Raw genomic sequence first — 19,977 nt, forward strand, 5'->3', positions numbered from 1 at the left:
GAGGAGGTGCAGGGAACGAGAGAACACAAGGTGGCCTTCTGTTTTCGACTGCTCTATTAGTGGACACGCAGAGAAAAGATAAGAAAAGAAGACAGCTGCAGCTAAATATCCACTACAGTATAGATCACAAGGTAGGAAAATCGTCTCACGTGCATGCTGCTCTCTGATTGTATAAAAGCTTAGTGATAATCCAAAAGCACAAAAGAGCAAGATACCAAAAAAACAAAGTTCTCATTAGCCAAGTGGGGCAACAAGACATTTCAGTGATATCCGAGTATCATCACATCCAAGAGCTCAGTCACACCAGATTAGTTTCTCTGATCCTTAAATGGGGTTTTCAAAACTGTGTACAATCACAGATCAACATGAGTTATGTGAAGGTTCCATGCTCTGTATTCCAGGTTCACCGATTGCAATGAACGATGTTCCTGCAATAGACAAAGCTCTGTTATGCATATTACCAGCTTCAGAGGAATGGCGACGCTAGACTCAGCATTATAACACGACTAGAACCACAACATGACACCAAATTAACGAGTCAATAGCAGGTCATCTTCAGCTAAAAAAAACATTTTACTGCATGCCACAGCAAAGCTAAAGATTTCATACCTGGAAACCAACTAGATGTAATTTAGGAAAAGATTTTAAAATAAGCATGTCATAGCTGTGATACTTTGGCCATCTACCAATCACTATTCCAATACCCAAAACAAAACAATCGATCATACTTTTTCTGTGACAAAGTCAGGTTACATTGACCAAGTTGATCGTACATTTTCTCCTCAAGGACTGCAAGGAGTTCAGGACCAAGAATGTGGGCAGTCTGTTCTATGACATTTTTTTATGGTTACACTACATGATATTTCTTAATGCTAAGCAAGGCGATGAAACCAACAACTCCAACAAAATAAAGGCATACAATATAATAGCAAACCCAGATTACTTTGAATCAAGACCTCACTTTTCACTATGGGAAAAGACTTGCATACAAATTCACTTTGTGGAAAGACTTGGGTAAAAAGGGTGTGCATGAACAGACAATTGTTGTGACACAAGATTCTGGAATTTTAGCTCTTTGATTGATCAGAAAAGGACCCCCTTCTCATCCAAATTTTTTTCATGATAAGAATGAAAAAAGTCAAATTTATACCAGCTAGTTGCAAACCAAACCTCATCTTTTTTCTCATGAAGAAGGCTATCTTTTCTTTCTCCCACCCTTCCCAGACTTGGATGTCGAAACATTTGCCGTGGATGCAGGCTCCTGCTTTTTGGTCCTCCCAGGATGTCTAGGTACCAGTTCTGCAACATGGAACATAAGCTGTTTTCCTGCAATAAGGTCGAAGTTTCAAATCCATTACATATGAAATGGAGGACAGACACTCATATATAAGTGGCATCAGCCCATCCAACTTGGAGCTGATTTTTAATTGTTTTTTCACCTTATACTTTACTTTCTTGATAGATGTGACAAAAATACACCCCTATTTTTCCTTTTTTCTACCCCCCCCCCCTATTCCTCCAGGTCAATGAAGTACAGTGCCATGGCATATCAGGCGCGATGAGAGGCAGCTCTCAAATTTCTCAACTAAACTAAAAGGGAACAATCATCAAACAGTCCAGATCACCAAGTGGAGCACTGGTATTTCATGTAAATGCTGCTAACCACTCATTAGCATGCAAGAGGTGTCTACAAAATCATCAATTAAAACAACACCAATATAAAGGTTATTTCAGCTCTCAAGTGATGGATCCCTAGCAGAAACTAGTCTTATGCAATACTAGATGTCAATGACACCATAACATACTAAATATACATTCTTGGATTAGTTAAATTTATGTGTCAATATCCCTTCTTGAAAAGTCTCTGTGCAGAGTAACAGAAACCAATACGCATATCAATATTTACTGTCCCTTGGAAATTAGGACCACTTAAATGATACCATTGAGTCACCTACATGTTATCCGCATTAGAATTAATTACAAATATTTCACTTCAAGGATTATTAGAGAACAAAATAAAGAGGTGTCTACAAGACAGGTGGAGGTGCCAATGAGCATGTGGCAAATATAAAAATAAACTGTCATATGGGAAGTATAAAGAAAACTCTTATATAAGTTTTGTTGAATTCACCAATACATATGGATTCATGGAAGAGGAAGGAGAGTACCAGAACTAACAGAAAGGAATTTTGATTTCTTTTGGATCTTAAAATGAGAAAAGGAAAAGAAGGGGAGTGAATGGGAAAAGGAGTGGGTTAGATTTCCAAGTTCATCTCGCTTGTAAGAGGAAATCAACTAAAAGATTTTAAAATATATATTATCATTTAAAAGATGTCAGATTCTTCTATATATTTGCAAGACTAGCCACTGGCAGCTTGATACATGTTCGTCGCCATAGTCTCTAACCAAAAAGCTGCTTCACTTAATGGAAATGAGCCTATCCTGTGAATCAATTACAGCAAAACAAAACACAATGATGGCACAGTTCTATACCATGTCAAAGCATTAACCCAAAATCTCAAGCCACTATTTGAAGAGGCTATAAACTATTGAAAGCCATAACAATCCTTGTACATAACAAATATTGAATTACTTCAACACTAGCAACTCATGAAAATAGTTCTCTTTGTTAAAATAAAGAAGAGGGAGAGGAAGAAGAAGAATGGCGTAATTCAATGTAATAGGCAAAAAAGATTGACAAAATCACACTTGATCAATACCAATACGCTTAAATTTAAGTGTTGAAAAAACTATATGTACAAGTCCATCAATTTACGCAGATCTCAGAAAGAAAAAGATAAACATAATTAATGAAAAAAAAGCCAAAAGAAATATCAGAATCATATGATAAACAGAAACAACGGTAAAGTATGCTTACGGGAAGGAATTGCTGGATTACATAAACTCCCATCTTCTCTTTTCAGCAATACTCTCACTCTCCCTACTTGCATGAAATCTCGTGGATACGCCTTATCAATCTAGAACATCCAAGAAGCATCATAAATCACAAACAAACAGCAATCACAAGCTTTAATAATAAAAGAGAAAAAACTGTGGATTGCAAAAGAGACCTCAATTGCAAATGGAAGTTTGAGATGGCCACAACAATCACCAATCTCAACACAAGTAGGGTTCTCACACGCCTTTTCTGCACTAATCCGCCTCCCTTCAGCTATTGTTTTCTTTGAGTTAATGTAGACAGGATATAACACCACCCATTTCTTTATATTCGGCACTCCACCATCCATCATCACCTATCTCTCCCTGTTAAAAAAACAATTTTCCATAAAAAATAAAATCATACAGTTCAACCAAGTAACCAATGCTGATCTCAATTTTTTTAAAAAAAATGCTCTTGATTTTACATACCCAGAATTAAAAATCAAGACTTTAACAAACCAAACAAGCACATATTGAAAATTATGAAATGGGGGTTTTAATTTTAAGATTCTGATTCATTATTTTCATCCCTAATCCTACAATCGACACAAAAAACATTGACCAGGAGTGGAATCACAATTATTTACAGCTAAAAAATAAAACTATGGCGTAAAACCTAAACGAGAAATCAGAGATAGAAGAAAAGGAAACTGGGCTTCGTTATTAGAAGTGAAAGAGAAAAAAAAAAAAAAAAAGGACTCGCCAATTGAGACCCTGGCTTCGCGTTTTGTCGTGTGAGATCTAGTAGCGCTCCCTGGTGATGGAGGACGATGATATGAGAAACTCTGTAGTATTCAGCTTTTTCTTTTCTTTTCTTCCTATAATTGCAGTCTAGTCCCTCAAGTCAGGAAGTTTGAGGCCAATGTAAGAAATAGCTAATTTCTTTTCTCTTGCAGCAATAGGACTATTCAAAAAAAAAAAAAAAAAAACCTTGAACAGCTAATACAGAATGCCCGTGTCTGAAATACAAGGCAATGAAAGCCCAAGAAACATGGATTACCCAAGCCTCCCAAATCAAATACAAGCCTAAATCTCTCCAAAGGGATAATGTTGTCTAAATTGAACAAAACCCACCAAACTTGTTTATAATAAATAATTTTTGTTTTCAGATTTTATTTTATTTGTTGCATTATTATATTAAAACTATTGAAGAACACTAAAGAATGTATTTTTGATGTTTTTTTCAAGTTAAATGTATTTTTAAAATACATTGAAATACAGTTTCAAATACAAAAATAAATTGTGCTTTAATATAAAACCTATATATCTTGCTTTTATTCTTCACTCTTTTTCTTAGAATATATATTGTGTGATATTAGATATTTTGGACATGAATAAGTGGATATTTAATTAGACATTTTAAATATATGAAAAGACGGAAGCAAGTCTGAGAAAATGGAGGAATATTCCGATGTCAGTATGCTTATCCAACGCGAAATAATGTCAGATAACTAATTTAGACGTCCATCCATGGTAGCTCTAACCTATGAACTTGACCTAAATTGATGGCCTAACATGGCCAAAAAATGGAGTGCCTCTCTATTTTTCTTAAGAACAATTGTGTGCTATATTAATTGTGAACGCCGGCAAAACTAAACTACCAGGAGTTTCTCAGCTTTCCGGTCGACATGCGGTGGCATACGAAAAGGATAAAAGTCCTTGTGAGCAAATTATTAATAAATTATGGAATATTTTGATAGCTAACATATGACAGCGACTATATACCAACCATGCATTAAGCTAAGATTTTGAAACTGCAATTATTTATTGTACATATATTCTTTCATATCTTGGTGCATAGATATGTAATTACTCTTCTTATATTAATAAAGTGTGTATACACACACACCCTTTCTATGGAGGAGAAGATACAAAATAAAAAATATATTCTGAGTTTATTTTTTAAAATTTATTAGTTTAAATCTCACGAACCTCAGAACTACTAGAGATTTACATGGTCGTTAATTTTAGGACTCGTAATATTAGTTGAAATACATGCAAGCTGACCCGGACACTCACGTTAGTAAAAAAAAAATTCAAAATAAATAAATACATAGCATATGTGTTTTCAAGAGGGAGAGAGGATAAGCTAGAAAAACTATAAATAAAGAAGAGCATTTGCATGTTTTTGAAGGAGTTAGGTGACCTGTAGGAAGGAATTGGATCAAAGAATTAGCTTGTTACAATTAATGTCCAATCATTAGTTTGGTGGTGTCTTCAGTGAGCTCTGCTCCATTTCTCCCAGCTCTTTATGTGCTGTACTCCTTCATGAAGAAAAATGGATACATTTATTTAAACCCTAACAAAAGCAAATGGAAGGGCTTCCCTTAGGGTGACTTGACTGTGCTTAACAGGTTTGTTCATATTCCTTTTTTTCCATTTCCTTGCAAGAACGTGTCCCCTTTTCAAACCTCAAATCCTCATGTAGCACAAATAATTCATGCAACTTCCTGCTTCCCTATGAGGGAAGTGTGTGATCTTCCATTGAATATTACGACAACTTAACCAACAATGGACATATATGGACGCTTCCTCTCCTTTTCAACTACCATCATGCATGACAAACTGGCTAATTTTGAGAGACGCCATCAACCTCGAATGATCAACTTCTCCATCTGTTTATCACCTTTGATTACATATTTGATCACTTCATGTTAAAGAAATAGGCACCCATTTTCATTTCAGTCTCTCTCTTCCTCTCTGTTTTTTGTATCTAATGGGGAATGCAACATCTTGTGCTCCGTCAATCATCTCATCAAATGGAGTAGTGAAAGTCTTGTTCTCTGATAATGGCAATTTGCAAATCTACACGAAGCCAGTTAAAAGCAGCATAGAGCTCATGCTAGAGAACCCTGGACAATTTGTTTGTGATTCTGCTAGTCTAAAAGTTGGTTATAGAATTCATGGTCTATCAGCTAATGATGAGCTAGAGAGGCGCCAACTCTACTTATTTGTTTTGCCCACGGAGCTTCTCTACTCGGTGCTAACACATGAGGAACTGAGCTCTCTCACTTATAAGGCTACCAAGGCACTGAAGTATAACAATTTTGGCAAGATTTTTCCAGTCCTCAGTGAGTTTTGCATTTTCCCTTCAGAAGGGAAAACAACGGATAGTATGGCCACAGAGCCACAGCCTATGGAGAGGTATTCCAAGCAAAGATCATGGAAGCCTGCCTTGGAAACCATTGTTGAAACTCCTTGTAGGCGGCCTTGATCAGCGTGTATGGTTCTTCTTTTTCTTCTTTCAATTTCCTTCTTTTGTTTTTTTAGGATTTTTTTTGCTGACATTATGAGTAGATTATTAGCAACATGTGCGCCTGTCAAGTTCATTATTGTAGTATAAATTCTCCAGCTGTTTATCCTCCAAAACAAAGAGAAGATCATTGCGCTAGAATTACAACAAACCTGATGCATTTTAAATGTTGCTGCTCTATATATAATGTAAAATCTCGGGTTTGTAGAAATTTAAATATTCTCAAATGTAAACTATCAATTCACCACTCAATTTAAGAAGTAGACTTTCCATACTTGATTAAAGAGAAATCACGTAGATTTTACTTTCACAACCTCATGAGGTTTGAAACATATTTCATTAACCATAAGTTAATTATGATATTAATCTTTAATTATAAGATTGTGTTTGGTTTTATGTAAATAATAAATGGATTAGCACTCCCCCCATTTAACCTAGTATTAACCTAGTGGAGGGTAGGTTAACAAAATCTTAAGAGGAAATTTTTGGAGAATTGTGCTTTACTTTTTGTTTGAATTATTTCTTCCAAATTCGTCACTCATTTTCCCATTTAACCTAGAGTGTGTTTGTTATTGCGGTAACTGTTATGGTTATCATTTGAAAAAAAGTTGTTTTATAAAAAGTACTTTTAGTTGAGGTTGGTTTGAAAAAATAGGTATTTGATTAAAATTATGGTTGAAATTGAAGTTAAAGAAAAAGTAGTTTAATGTGTTTGGTTAAGAATGCTTTTGAAATTGAGGTTATAAAATAATTTAAAAAAATATATATTAATATTGATGGTTTTAAATTTAAATATTGTAGAATTAATTACTCTTATTACATCATGAAATAAATAATACTTTATATAAAATATTTTTTATTATTTCATTAAACTATTTATAATTCCATTACGTACAAAATTCATTCGATAAAAACTACAGTTTTCATAATTTTTTGAGCGTGTAATAAAATTAGATAAAATATTATCATGTATAAAATTGATATTACAGTGCGAGTGAATTTAATTCACTCTATACTAGTTTTTCAGGGAAAAAAATATTGTTCACATCACAATACGAATGAATTTAATTCACTCTAAACTAGTTTTTTTAAAAAAAAACTGTTAATAAAATTAACACACTGGAAAAAAAAAATGTTCACGTGAACAATACAATTCACTCATGAACAGTGCAAGTGAATTGCATTGTTCATTGTTTTTTAAGTAAACAGTGCAATTCTCTTTCACTGTTCACTTGAACAGTGTACCAATATACATTGTTCATGCTAATTGCACTGTTCAGTGAACAGTGCAATTAGCATGCATAGTGCGTGAAAAGCAGGATTTTCTTGCTTTTCATTAACAGCGTTTTGGATGCAAAAATCATGTGGAACCCATGCACAGTAAATCATTTTTTTTTATTGTCAAACGGCTGCAAACTGCGTTTTAATTTAAACACAACCGCAGCCGCATAAACAAACGGCCTCTAGTATCCCATCATTAATGTATAATTATATATTTATTATTTTACAACCTCATTTAATTTTATTTCTTAATTAAAATATATTGAACTCCATCATTATACTTATTTTAATATGTTAATCAAATATCCTCAACATTTTACCTTTCAATCACTTTTTACACCCTTAATTTAACCTTCAATTTTTAACTCTAGACCAAAAGCAACCTAAGTTTCACATGAATAAACTCATGGGTTTCCATTCTTTGACTTGGTTTCAATCTTCTTCTTCTTCTTCTAAATTTTAGATTTTTATTCCCTTTCTCCTACTTACTTACTCATGGGTTTCCTTTCTTTTACTTGGTTTCAGTTACTTCCTGCTTTAGATTTTTATTCCCTTTCTTTATCACATCTACATGACAGTCTGTTCCAGTCAAGTTGGATTAGGTTTTGAATTCAAATAAAATTTATTATTTATTCAGGTTAGGTCAGATGAATATCTATATAATAAAAATAAAATTATATATTATCCCTCATCGTAGTATCATGCATAGATAGAAAACTCTATGGACGCTTTCTACTCACAAGGTGATCATATGAAGTGATTTTATTATAATACAATATTGACAATCAATCACAACTGTAGAAAGCAAATCAAAGGTGCAAAGCTAATATAGTAGTTATCCATCAACACTAGAGATTAATTTGTTGCAGGTTTCTGCCATGGAAGTTATTAACTTATTAATTATATATATATAGATTATGATATATCCATCAACACCAGATTAATTTTTTGGATCATCGTTTATAATTTTATAAAAACTCAAGGTAGTTATTAACTTATTATGATATATATATATATATATTAAAATAATTTTTTTTTGTATTTTTAGATAATTTTTTATGTGTTGATGTCAAAAATAATTTTTAAAAAATAAAAAAAATACTATTTTAATATATTTCCAAGCGAAAAGTATTTTGAAAAACTACTACGCTCTTAAATATTCCTTTTATATTCTCGGACTTGAGTCGTGTTGAATGTTCTCGGACTTGAGTCGTGTTGAATGTTAGGGATATGTTAAAGCTTTTGAATTAATAATTAATTATGAGGATTTTAATAGATATGCATGATCCTTTTTACTTCATTTTTTTCAATATTAAATATGAATATGATTGTATTTTTAACCAAATAAAAAATAAAATACTTTTCAATAGTTTGATGTAATATTTCTGCGCTAAAATGTTAGATGAAATCAAACATTCAGATCGATGAATTTATGTGTATTTTTTAACCAAATATCAAATAAATATATGTGTATTTTATGTCAATATTAAGATATGTATATATCATATTGTATTAAAAAAAATCTAAATATTATACAACTATATTTATATAATATAAATATCTATTTTAAGTTAGGTTCAGGTAGGTTTTGGATTAGATTCAGATGAGTTTCAGGTTTGGTTTGAAAATATTCATATATACCTATTATCCATCGGGTCCGAAAAATACTTATCTATTTAAGTCAGATTGGTTCAACATCCACAATTTCAGATTAAATTATCATCTCTATTCAATTGCAATTTCTTATATGTTTTGTTTTTCATTTCGGTACTTTTTTTTTCTTGGTGTTGTTGTTGATTTTTTTTAGCTTTCAATTTCATCCTTCAATAGATTTTTATTGTTTTATTTTTTCCAATTTAACCATCACTCTTTTGATTTGTTTTTCTTTTTTTAATTAGAGCTCTTTTTCAATTCAATTTAACTCTTCAATTGAAAATTTTTAACCCTCTAACTAATGTTTTTTTTCACCTTGATTTTTTTAAATCCTTTTGTGTAATTAATTATTTTTTCCTATTTTCATATTTCAACATTTGATTTTTTTGGGATTTAACTTCCTATTATCTCATTATTCTGGATTAGTTTTTTTTAGTATTAGTTTTGTGATTATCTTCAAAAAAATATTTCTATGAGTTTATTATAATTTCATGATTTAAATCACGGGTTTTTCATGCCTTTTTTCATCTATATTTTTTATTTTATACAAATTAAATTTATTTTTTAAAATAAAAATATTCTTTTAAAATAATATTACTGATGTGTTCAACCTTGCATAATTTTTTTATGACATGGGTTTATTTGGTTAATTTCATTTATATCTATCTTTTAAGTCATTGGTTTTTTAGGATGTAAGTTTATCTTTCATTAATTTAAATAAATAAATTCAATAAACACAATTGAGAGAGTGTTTTATTTTATATGATTGAATATCTTGATCAATATTTATCTCTCAATTTTTTTAATTTTTTTTTATTGTTGGACTTTTTTTGTTTATTTAAAAAAATAAGTATCAATTTATTTAATTAGATGCTTATATAAAATTTATAATTTTCACTTTGAAATTTTGTATATAAAAAATATATTAAAATATCTTGTATATCTAGTATTTAAAAAAAACATTTATAAAATAGATAGTGATGTACAATTCCATGACACGTACATATTTTGTGCTTCCTTGAAGAGTCCAACCCATACAAAGACAACACCATAGCCCCCTTCCTGATCTGTTTTCATCAAACCTCCGTTCTGTCATCGGCTCCGGTGAGGAGCTTTCAAGCCAAATGGGCCTAGGAATTGACAGGAACCTTGTGCTGAAGACATTATGGGGCCTCGCCTCGATGAGAATATAATCATGATTGTTTGACGAGCTGTCAGTGTTCGTGGGTCATTTGCGATGCTTAAAGCCACACCAACAAAGGCAAAGTTCTTTTCACAGCGACGATGTTGCTTTATATATATATATATATATATATATATATATATATATATATATATATATATATATATATATATATGAGTGAATATTTGAAAATATATTAAAATAATATTTTTTAAAATTTATTTTAATATTAAAACATTAAAATGATCTAAAAATTAAAAATATTTTTAAAACATAAAAATAAACTATAATACAGAGATAATATTGTTAACCTTTGATTAGCAATCGGTGACCTGCTTTATGAGTTAATGACATTGCCCCGTCTAATTCATAATTAGAACAGTGTAAACTTTCTGTCTTTCAAGATGATCTATTGAAACCAATCAAAGGGCATCCATGAACAAAAGCTTCAACTAAAATATGTTTTAGCATTTCTTCCATGTTCATGGGATCACATTTAAAAGTGTTTTGAGAATTCGTTAATTATTATTTTTCAAAGTGTTTTTTATTTATAAATATATTAAAATAATATTTTTTATTTTTTAAAAATTAATTTTAACATTAGTAGACTATTAAAAATTAATTTTTTAAATAGCAAAAATATCTCGTCATTGCCATTAGCAGGTACTAACCATGTGATTCATGTATAGCACTGTAATAGCTTTTGCTAAAATAATTTTATAAAATATATTTTATAAAAAATTATAATTTTAACATGTTGATATTAAAAAAATTTAAAATATATTATTTTAATATATTAAAAAAAACATTTTAAAAACTTGTACATGTCTTAATTCTTATACTCATTTTCCAAAAGTTATTCCATGTTTTTTTAATTTCTATGCAAATTAAATGTTAGCCATAGTGCAACAATAAATCCCCAAGACCATCCATTTTAATGAATTGTAATTCAATTAGTGAAATTGAATTAAACACTTTGAATTTTTTTTCATATTAGTTTTAATATCTCGAGAAGAAAAATATCCCAACTGAATATTTCCAAAAGGAATAGAGACAAATGTAAGCCCCAAAGGGCCAAAATTACTATTTCTTTTCTTTTTCTTGGGACAAATCGAATTAGACAAGGACTAAAGTAAAATAAAACTAAATAACAGGAGCCAAAGGAAAAGGGCAAAACAATAAATAATTTTTAAATGCTAGTATTATCCAGTGCCACCACTGCAGATCCCTGTAAGTGAAACCGGAAATCGCCAAAGAGCACCAGCCGTCGACGATGATGACCCCCCATCATCAACAACATCTGCAGGTGGCAAAACCCTGCCATCAGCAAATAACAACCGTCCATTCACTCCTCCGTTCCTCGGCTGCTCTGCCACCATCACGCCTTCAAGCTCCGCGGCGGCATCACCGAACCTCCTTTCCACCTCCAGAAATTCACCCAGAGAGGCCGGCTTAGCCCCACCTCCATCCCGGCACAGGCTCCACCACCTCCGCCTCCTCCGCTCCGCCACCGAAGAAGCCGCCAGATTCCTTCTCTTCTTGGTGTTCCTCCTGGGGTTTCCACCGTTCGCGGAGGCGGTTACCGTGGAGGAGGCTGCAGCGGGATGACGGTGCTGGGACGGTGCTCTGAAAGTGATGGCAGGGAATGTGACACCCATTAGAGTACCTAATGTAGTGCTTCTATCATGGAAAAAGGACCCTGTAGACTGCATAACAACAGCATAACAAGAACAGAATCAAGAAATGGTATAACTTAAAGGAGAACAAGAATACGAAGAGCAAGAAATGCTAAATCAAACAAAAACAAAAACAAGAAAATCAAGAAATGAGTGCATGCATAAAAAAAAGAAGCAAAGAAATTAAAGTAATGGGACAATTAAAGAAAAGAAAAACAAGAGCAAGAAAGGCAAAGAAATGGTAAAAATCAAAGAAAGGTTAAATCTTGAAGACTGAATATTGAGAGAAAGTGGTTGCATACCTCGGTGTCAAGATCGGAGGAGGAGATGGAGGAGTTGGTGGGGGAAGATGGAGGTGGAAGGATATCGTTTGTTGGATCCAACATTTTTATCCAAGTCCCTACTTTACTCTCTCTCTCTCTCTCGTTTGGGTAAGTTATACTGCGGCAGTCATATATTTCTGTCTTGTAGGAGCCGAGTTTAGTGTTTTGAAGTACGACGAGAGGACAGGCTGCAACTCTGCAAGATTAGAGAGATGGTGATAGATGGGAGTTTAGAGCTGTGTTTCTGAAATGAAATTTAACAAAGACTTTGATTGTTGTTTTGGCTTTTCTAATATTTTATGTGTATGTTAGAACAAGATTTCACAACTTTTTATAAACTAATGAACACATCCTTTCCTTTATCTACATAAATCTAACCAATTTTTAAGACATTGATGATTGCTGGAGGTTGCTACTGTTTCTTTCACTTCAAATGTCTTATTAACCAATTACTAAGACCATGATTATTACAGATTCAATGTCATCATTATCTTTAAATACTCTCTGTGATAATGTTCGATTTCGTAGGTATTTGTAGCTTATTTGGCTACATCTGTCCCTTTGAAAATAAACCATGTTTTTTTTTTTTTTTGGAGAAATAGACCTAATAATAATCCAAGTAAACTAATTGATAAACTATGGAAGATCCCCCACTTTACCACGCATTTGTTTTCTGTTGACTAGTGGTGCCGACACCATTCATTGACTAGGATGTTTCATGAAAAGCAGTACACGGATGCCCCATGGAAGAAAATTATGAAGATTCTTGCGTCACGAGTTGAAAACCTTTCAAGAAGTATGATAATCTCTCTGGGATGGAAAGGTTCAGGAGACTAAGTTTGGACAATTGGAATACATGCAAAGCAAATTTTCTAAAAAGGTTTTATAAAGCTATGTATACATGTGTCAAGTTGTAGAGAACATTCAAGGTTGAGCAAAACTAAAGAATTCATCTCTTTCCTCTCCTCTAGAAAAGAAAGAAAGATGACTTGCCTTAAGGGTAAGATTGTTTATATATTCTTGAGCCCAAGTGAATGTGTTTTTTGCATTTAATAGAAGTCGATGATTCGAAAAGATTTCTACATAATATACTTGTATAGCTCGGGCAGTTCTTTCCGGTTGGCATCTTGAATTAAGGGGCCAAAATATGGCTACACATCCGACTGTAGGCAGAGCTCAGGGTGCCGGTCAAAGTATTTCTAGAACCTAGAGGAGAAGGGGATGCTGCTTTTTTTTTATCAGAAGACACCAGTCGACAAAACACACTCTTAGCTTCAAATAAAAGCATAGCAGGCAGATTGGACAGTGCACTTGATTTTGGCAGTGCACTCCCAACTGGAAAGCAAACTTTCGTTTTCTTTTTCAAAAGCTTTTGTACGTCCACCCCTGTCATTCTACTAGGCAAGAGGGATGGTGTTATCCAGATAGCAAGCAATGTTTCAGATACAGCACCCACCCGGCAACAAAAACAGTAAAACACCATTTAAGACTGGGTTGCAGTAGAGCAACCAAACTAGAAAGCTTTCAACTAGGGCTGATTTTACCCACTTTTTGCTGGCACCCCTTCGAGAGATTATAATCGACTAGAAAGCCAACTCAGGGCTGGACAGCTCATCAGCAGATCTAATGTGAAGGGGGCATGAAGAACCATGCATTGCAATAATTGTCAAAAAACTACTGTATGCAACAAGGACATCTAACGATTTTGATCGACCTATATACTTCTTTGTTATAAACAAAGCGCCAATGTACAACATCAGGATCAAGACCAAGTTTTAAGAATTTATATGCCAGTGATCTTGAAAAGAATCCAATCCTACCCTGAAACTATCAAATCACAATGAATCCATCTACATGGTTGATAAATCACTTATGTAGTCATCCCACATCTCACCTGCAATTGAGTCACGCAACTGAGAACTAAATTCTAGCTGTTCTGTATCAAAAGCAATGTCCAAAGCTGGGTTCTCAACTTGCATAAGTGGATGTTCCACCTCTAATGGGGGCAAGGACTCCTCCATTTGCAGTACAGTATCATGTTCATACATTTTAAAAATCAAATCACCTGGTTTCTCCCTACGTATGTAATTGTGCAGCGCACATGCTGCTACAACCAACTTAACCTGTGTTTGTAAGGGGTATGGAGGAGCGGACATCAGTATAGGGAAACGTGACTTTAGAGCCCCAAAACTACGCTCAGTGGCGTTTCTTAGTACTGCGTGCCTTTGATTGAATAGTTCTCTTGAATCTCGAGGAGGATAACCACCAGAATACTCATTTAAATGACAAGAGATCCCATTGTATGGAGCGATGAATCCTGGCATATTAGTATATTTGTTGTCCACAAGGTAATACTTCCCTACATTGTCAATTTTTCAACCAGCAATAGGGGCAAAAGAGTACTAAATTAGTTGAAGAAATAAGAATGATTACATAAATTGGCATCAGAAATCCTCAAAGGCACTTTAAAAGGAAAAAGGTAAAAGTCATATAATATATATAAAAAAAAGGGACCCTCAAAAGCTGCATAATTATGGCGTTTCGCTAGGGTGGACAAATAAACTTCTAGTGAGCTAAGATGTGAGAGAAACAAAATACCTTCAGGGACCTGCAACTTGTTCCGCCTCGTGAGTGCTGAGTTCAGAACTCGCAGATCTGATGCTGAGCCTTCCCATCCAGCTAGAACATAATGAAACCTCAGATCAAAGGAGCATGCAGCCAGAACATTTTGTGAAAGTAGTCCATTCTTATTACGGAAAGGTCCTTGCTCATCTATACCAACCATCACTGGAATGTGTATCCTATCTACCGCTCCAACACAATCCTGGCAGCAAATAATTTATATTTTGATCGAAGTCACCCAAAAAAAAGATATTGATTGAACTCAAATTACTTTAGGATTACCTTAAAATATGGATAAAATCTAGGATCTTCCAAGATTTCTGGTGGAATATCGGATCCTGGAGGCTGAAAGAAATCTAATGAAATTGCCATGATAGCATTCAAAACATTGTTAAAATGGCGACTGATGGTTTCTCCTGAATATCGGAACAATTCTTGAACAGCACGAGTGCGTAGATTATGGCCAATAATGAACAAGAATATGGCTAATTGTTCCTCAATCTTGATTCTGTTCGTATGGCGTAGCAGGCCCTTGCTGTGCAGAATATCACATAACTTGTAGAATGCCTGCTTATCCATACGAAAATTTTCAAGACAGCGGTCACTTTGGCCGCTTAGAACCTCATCTACAAATTTGGTACCATTAGGTAAACTTAGTTCTTTGGGCATATAGTTACTGAAAACTCCATCCTTTTCATCATCAGAGTTCTCCATGGCAAAATCAACCTCTGCACTCAATATATGTTGATCAGACTCATCATGTGAAAAGCAAGAAACCATACACTTAATTACTGTACAAACCAGGACAAAGCATAGAGGAAATTATTAGAGAATAATATAAATTATATCTTGAGGTCTCGCATAATAGCTTAAGCTTTTAGGTTGAGATAATTATTTGATAAGGTATCAAAGTCTTAATGACCAAAAGGTCATGAATTCGAATCTCACCACCACATTCTAATTAATAAAATTAAACACAAGGTAATAATGGGTCTATGCAAGTTTCAAGTCCAAACCTAACAACTTAAGCTTTTGGGAATATATAGTTCTTTGATAGAAACAAGACAACACAAAACAATAGTGGAAATAGGAAACAACAAAGCCCCAATTTAACATAGAGCACACTCAGTTGAGAAGAAGAATAAAATTACAAAGAGAACGTGATGCAGGTGAGTCAGTCATCTTGAATTATCCATGATAAGTTGGAAAATAGGCGAACCCAGATGAAGGATAGATTCAACAACAAGCCTGTTTTACCAGAAAGTAAATGGAATGAAATCAAAAAATCTACTACTGAATACACAAATGCCATGCTCAAATTGTACCATGCAACAGCATCTTGCTTGTAAAACATCCTGTGATCTATGAAATTGTATCATAAGAAAAGGCATTAGACAAAAGGAATGATTGAAAAAAAATAAAGAGAATATGATATGTGTGTTCCCCCAGGAGGCATAAACCTTTCATGTCCCTGGGATCTATGAAAAAGCTTCATGAGTATTACTTTAGAAGGTTGCAGAAAATGGGTAGTGGCAAGAGACACTGAGGCAGTCACAGAAACAAGATATTTGTCATTTCCAACTTTTCCATGCCCTTTTTTCTTTCTGGCTGAAGTCTGGAAAAACTGATCTAAAGAGACCTTTATTAAACAGATGCTATAGATTTAAATCACAATCCCAGGAGTCACCTCATTCAGAAATCTTGCAAATAGTGTCATATAATAGTTATGTTGGCATGTTAGTCTTCTATTAATGAAAATTCTTTTTATTTAAAATATACTGAAGAAGTTCCATGCCTCACATCCAAAGGCACACATCTCAAAGACTCAAACCTCACGAAAAAAGAGTGTTTTGAGCATGTCTTCAGTTTTATCACAAAGTTTGAGGTGGATTTTATGCAAAGCCGAAAGGGTAAAGAAATTCATTTACTGATAGAGAAAAAAGAAAATCCGACTTTAAAGAGTTACAGAGTCTTTTGAGTGAGAAACAAAAACCTATTATTACAGAAAAAAGTTATTGAACCCGCAATTTTTACGAACGAGAAATAAATGCTTCGTGGCTATGTTCATTGGAAGTGGTATACAATGTGCTTGAAGGGGCAATGCTGAATCACAAGCTCTAGAGGCCAGGTCTAAACACTGACCTAGATATGACGTCCAGTACAAAATATTTACAGCAATATCTTAAAACGGAATTGTTATCCGATACTCTTTCCACAGCTCAAAGCCAAATTCCTATGAACTCACTACAACACAGGAATGTTCATATCAACAATATTTGACATAATAATCACCATTAAATGGCTTGGGCAGGCAATAGAGGTTGAAGAAAAAATAAAAGGAAACACATGCAATGCATATCTCAATAACATTATTATAGCAATCAATATCCAACTCACCAACCTCTTCCATCCCCTTTAATTAGTTCATTCACATTGGTCGTGAAAATCTCTGTTTAGCCTAAAATTGCAAGAATATGTGAGGCTATAGTAGCCTTCCATTACAGTTGATTCTAAATTCAATTTTCTCATCGTCATTAACACCTTGAAAACTTTAACAATGCTTTCTAATGAAACCAACAAGAAAAAAAATCAAAAGGTAAACAAACCAAATTAAAATGGTCCTCGTAAAACCATCTAAACAAAGCAAAATAAAATGATCCTCAAAAAAATTAACTGATATAATTGATATGGGTTTTAAGCATTGACAAGTAAAACCCACAAACAATCAAATTTCTCTCATTATAAAATAATTAATAAATGAATAAAAATCGTCAAGACTAATCACCTGCATTACAGTTAATTACATCAAATTCTTATTCATATAATATAAAATTAAGAACCCGATTTTGAAATTCAATTTCACATCTTCTCATTTGATAATGTGTTAGAAACAGTTTATTTACTCTTCAAAATTCAAAAAAAAAAAAAAACTTGACAGACACCATACCTGGAATCGTAGAGTTCAAGCTTCAAAACGACGAGTCGTGCGGCTCCCGTTTGAGAATTGGTGAGGAGAGTATCTATCAGTGACTAAGGAGGGGATTGAAAATGACTAGCAACGTCTTCGCTTCTCTTTGTGCTGTGTGCGAGAATGGGATTTTTCAAGAGTTTGAAGGTTTTTTTTTAGCTACTGCCTATTGCCACTTGACAGAGTTTTGGGCAGAGCGACTGTTGGAGATGGTTTTAATGTAAGTTTTCACCCATAAACTATTGAGCTTGTGAATATTGATACTTATACTATCAATTTGATCAATTATGTCATCAATGATCAAACTATGGACACATGTTGTCCCTCCATTGGCCTCTTTTTTTATTATTATTCTAAGGCATCTCATGCCAATTTGCATGTCAACCATGATTAATAAACGGTAAAAATTATTTTTTAAAGTATTTTATTATTTGAATATATATTAAAATAATTTTTTAAATTATTTAAAATTTATTTTTTATATTAATACATAAAAACTCACTAAAAAAATAAAGAAAATTAATTAAAAATTTTCAATTCAATTTTTAAAAAATATTTTTAAAATAAAAAAATAAATATGCTCTAATTTCCCTCCTTGGAATATCTTGGGAGCGCGTCCTCTTGTTGCCTTGTGTATTTAGAAAAAAAAAATCAATAATTTTTTCTATATATTGGCCTCATAATTTAATTTAACTATTATATTAATGGGTTAAACCTTGACTGTGGATCAAATTCTACACTAAAAATTAATTTTTTTGGTAATTTGAAATAATTGTTTTTATAGATAATAATGAAAATTAAATCCACTTTCAAAAATAATTTCAGTTTTTTTATAGTAGAAAGTGTTCTTTAATTTTTTTAGACAATGAAAATTCAATAAATTGTTAAAAATAGAAAATAAAATGGAATGTTCTAAAAAATTGTGGAGATCCCTAAAGAGATCACAAGGTTTTGCATGGATAATTCTAGTGTAGTTCTCAAATTTTTATACATATGGTTCCTAAAATTAGGTTAAATATCATGCATTCAATCATACAAATATTTTAGAAGCTATACTGAAACTATATAATATTTATATTATATTTTTTAGGGCCTACAACAGAATATAGGAGCATTCAAATTTTTCTTTTTTTTTTATTTTGTGTTTAATAAATTAAGCTTATTTATTACCCGCGCTCCATGCAAGGTAAATAAAAATTACAAAAAAAAACAAACATAATCTAACAAGAACTTAGCCAAAACTACTGGAATGGAGGGAGAACAAAAAAAGAAGCAGTGAAGTCAAATAATAGTAGATAGATCGGGGCTGAAGCAGAAAGAGCAAAAGAATGAGCATCTCAGATCCTAAAGAAAAATAACGGAATTAATGCAAGGAAAAAAAAATCAAATATCATACATAAAATAAAAGTAAATTAACTATCTAACTCGGGTATGCAAACTACTTCGATGTATTTTTTATTTAAAAAAATTAAAAATATAAATTAAAAATTTATGCAAGTAGTTAATTAAAAATATTATAACCGTCTATGTTAATAAATGAAAAAAATAATTAATAATAACCAAAAGAAATATTGAAAAAATTGAGAGACAAAATAGATCAAAATATTCAATTATACAAAAGAAACATTTATCCGATTGTATTTATTGAACTTACTTATTTAAATCAATAAAAGATAATAGAAATACAAATACAAATGAAACTGATTGAATAAACTCACACCCTAAACAAGTATTACACATCGCCAAACATATCATAAATATTATTTAAAAATAAATACTTTTATTTTGAAAAATGAAGTTCATTTGTATAAAATAAAAATAAAAATTATAGATGAATCGGATTAATATCTTAAAAAATTAAACATAAATAAGCAATTTAAAAAAACTTATATTTAAAAAAAACATGTAAAACCCATGAATTAAGCCATAACACTGGGATAAACTCCTAGAAAAGAAATTGAAGATAATCACAAAACTAATATTTTAAAATAAGTAATGTAAAATGATAAGATCCTATAAAGCCAAATCCCCAACAAATCGAATGTCCAAAAATGAAACTAAAAAAAAAATACACAAAA

The 19,977-nt window shown here is 32.4% G+C and overlaps 4 protein-coding genes across 4 annotated transcripts; 1 reads left to right on the forward strand and 3 right to left on the reverse strand.

The window, feature by feature from the left end:
* Positions 1-212: 212 nt before the first annotated feature.
* On the reverse strand, positions 213-3,817 carry LOC133677785 (signal recognition particle 19 kDa protein-like). The gene is made up of 5 exons (XM_062099906.1): positions 3,644-3,817; positions 3,072-3,264; positions 2,879-2,978; positions 1,171-1,326; positions 213-428 (listed from the first exon to the last, which is right to left on the reverse strand). Exons 2-4 carry the CDS (start codon positions 3,249-3,251, stop codon positions 1,196-1,198), a joined length of 411 nt encoding a protein of 136 aa, XP_061955890.1. The 5' UTR covers positions 3,252-3,264; positions 3,644-3,817; the 3' UTR covers positions 213-428; positions 1,171-1,195.
* A 1,674-nt stretch (positions 3,818-5,491) lies between these two features.
* LOC133677962 (uncharacterized) lies at positions 5,492-6,425 on the forward strand. Its single transcript, XM_062100107.1, has one exon. It carries the CDS (start codon positions 5,657-5,659, stop codon positions 6,152-6,154), a length of 498 nt encoding a protein of 165 aa, XP_061956091.1. The 5' UTR covers positions 5,492-5,656; the 3' UTR covers positions 6,155-6,425.
* Positions 6,426-11,358: 4,933 nt separating this feature from the next.
* Positions 11,359-12,739, reverse strand: LOC133678182 (uncharacterized protein At3g17950-like). The gene is made up of 2 exons (XM_062100414.1): positions 12,289-12,739; positions 11,359-12,016 (listed from the first exon to the last, which is right to left on the reverse strand). Exons 1-2 carry the CDS (start codon positions 12,370-12,372, stop codon positions 11,513-11,515), a joined length of 588 nt encoding a protein of 195 aa, XP_061956398.1. The 5' UTR covers positions 12,373-12,739; the 3' UTR covers positions 11,359-11,512.
* A 1,273-nt stretch (positions 12,740-14,012) lies between these two features.
* On the reverse strand, positions 14,013-18,118 carry LOC133678257 (uncharacterized). Its single transcript, XM_062100521.1, has 4 exons — positions 17,879-18,118; positions 15,214-15,659; positions 14,908-15,133; positions 14,013-14,668 (listed from the first exon to the last, which is right to left on the reverse strand). Exons 2-4 carry the CDS (start codon positions 15,643-15,645, stop codon positions 14,160-14,162), a joined length of 1,167 nt encoding a protein of 388 aa, XP_061956505.1. The 5' UTR covers positions 15,646-15,659; positions 17,879-18,118; the 3' UTR covers positions 14,013-14,159.
* Positions 18,119-19,977: the final 1,859 nt, after the last annotated feature.

This window comes from Populus nigra, chromosome 18 (assembly GCF_951802175.1).
Source record: "Populus nigra chromosome 18, ddPopNigr1.1, whole genome shotgun sequence".
In the NCBI taxonomy this organism is placed as follows: Eukaryota; Viridiplantae; Streptophyta; class Magnoliopsida; order Malpighiales; family Salicaceae; genus Populus; species Populus nigra.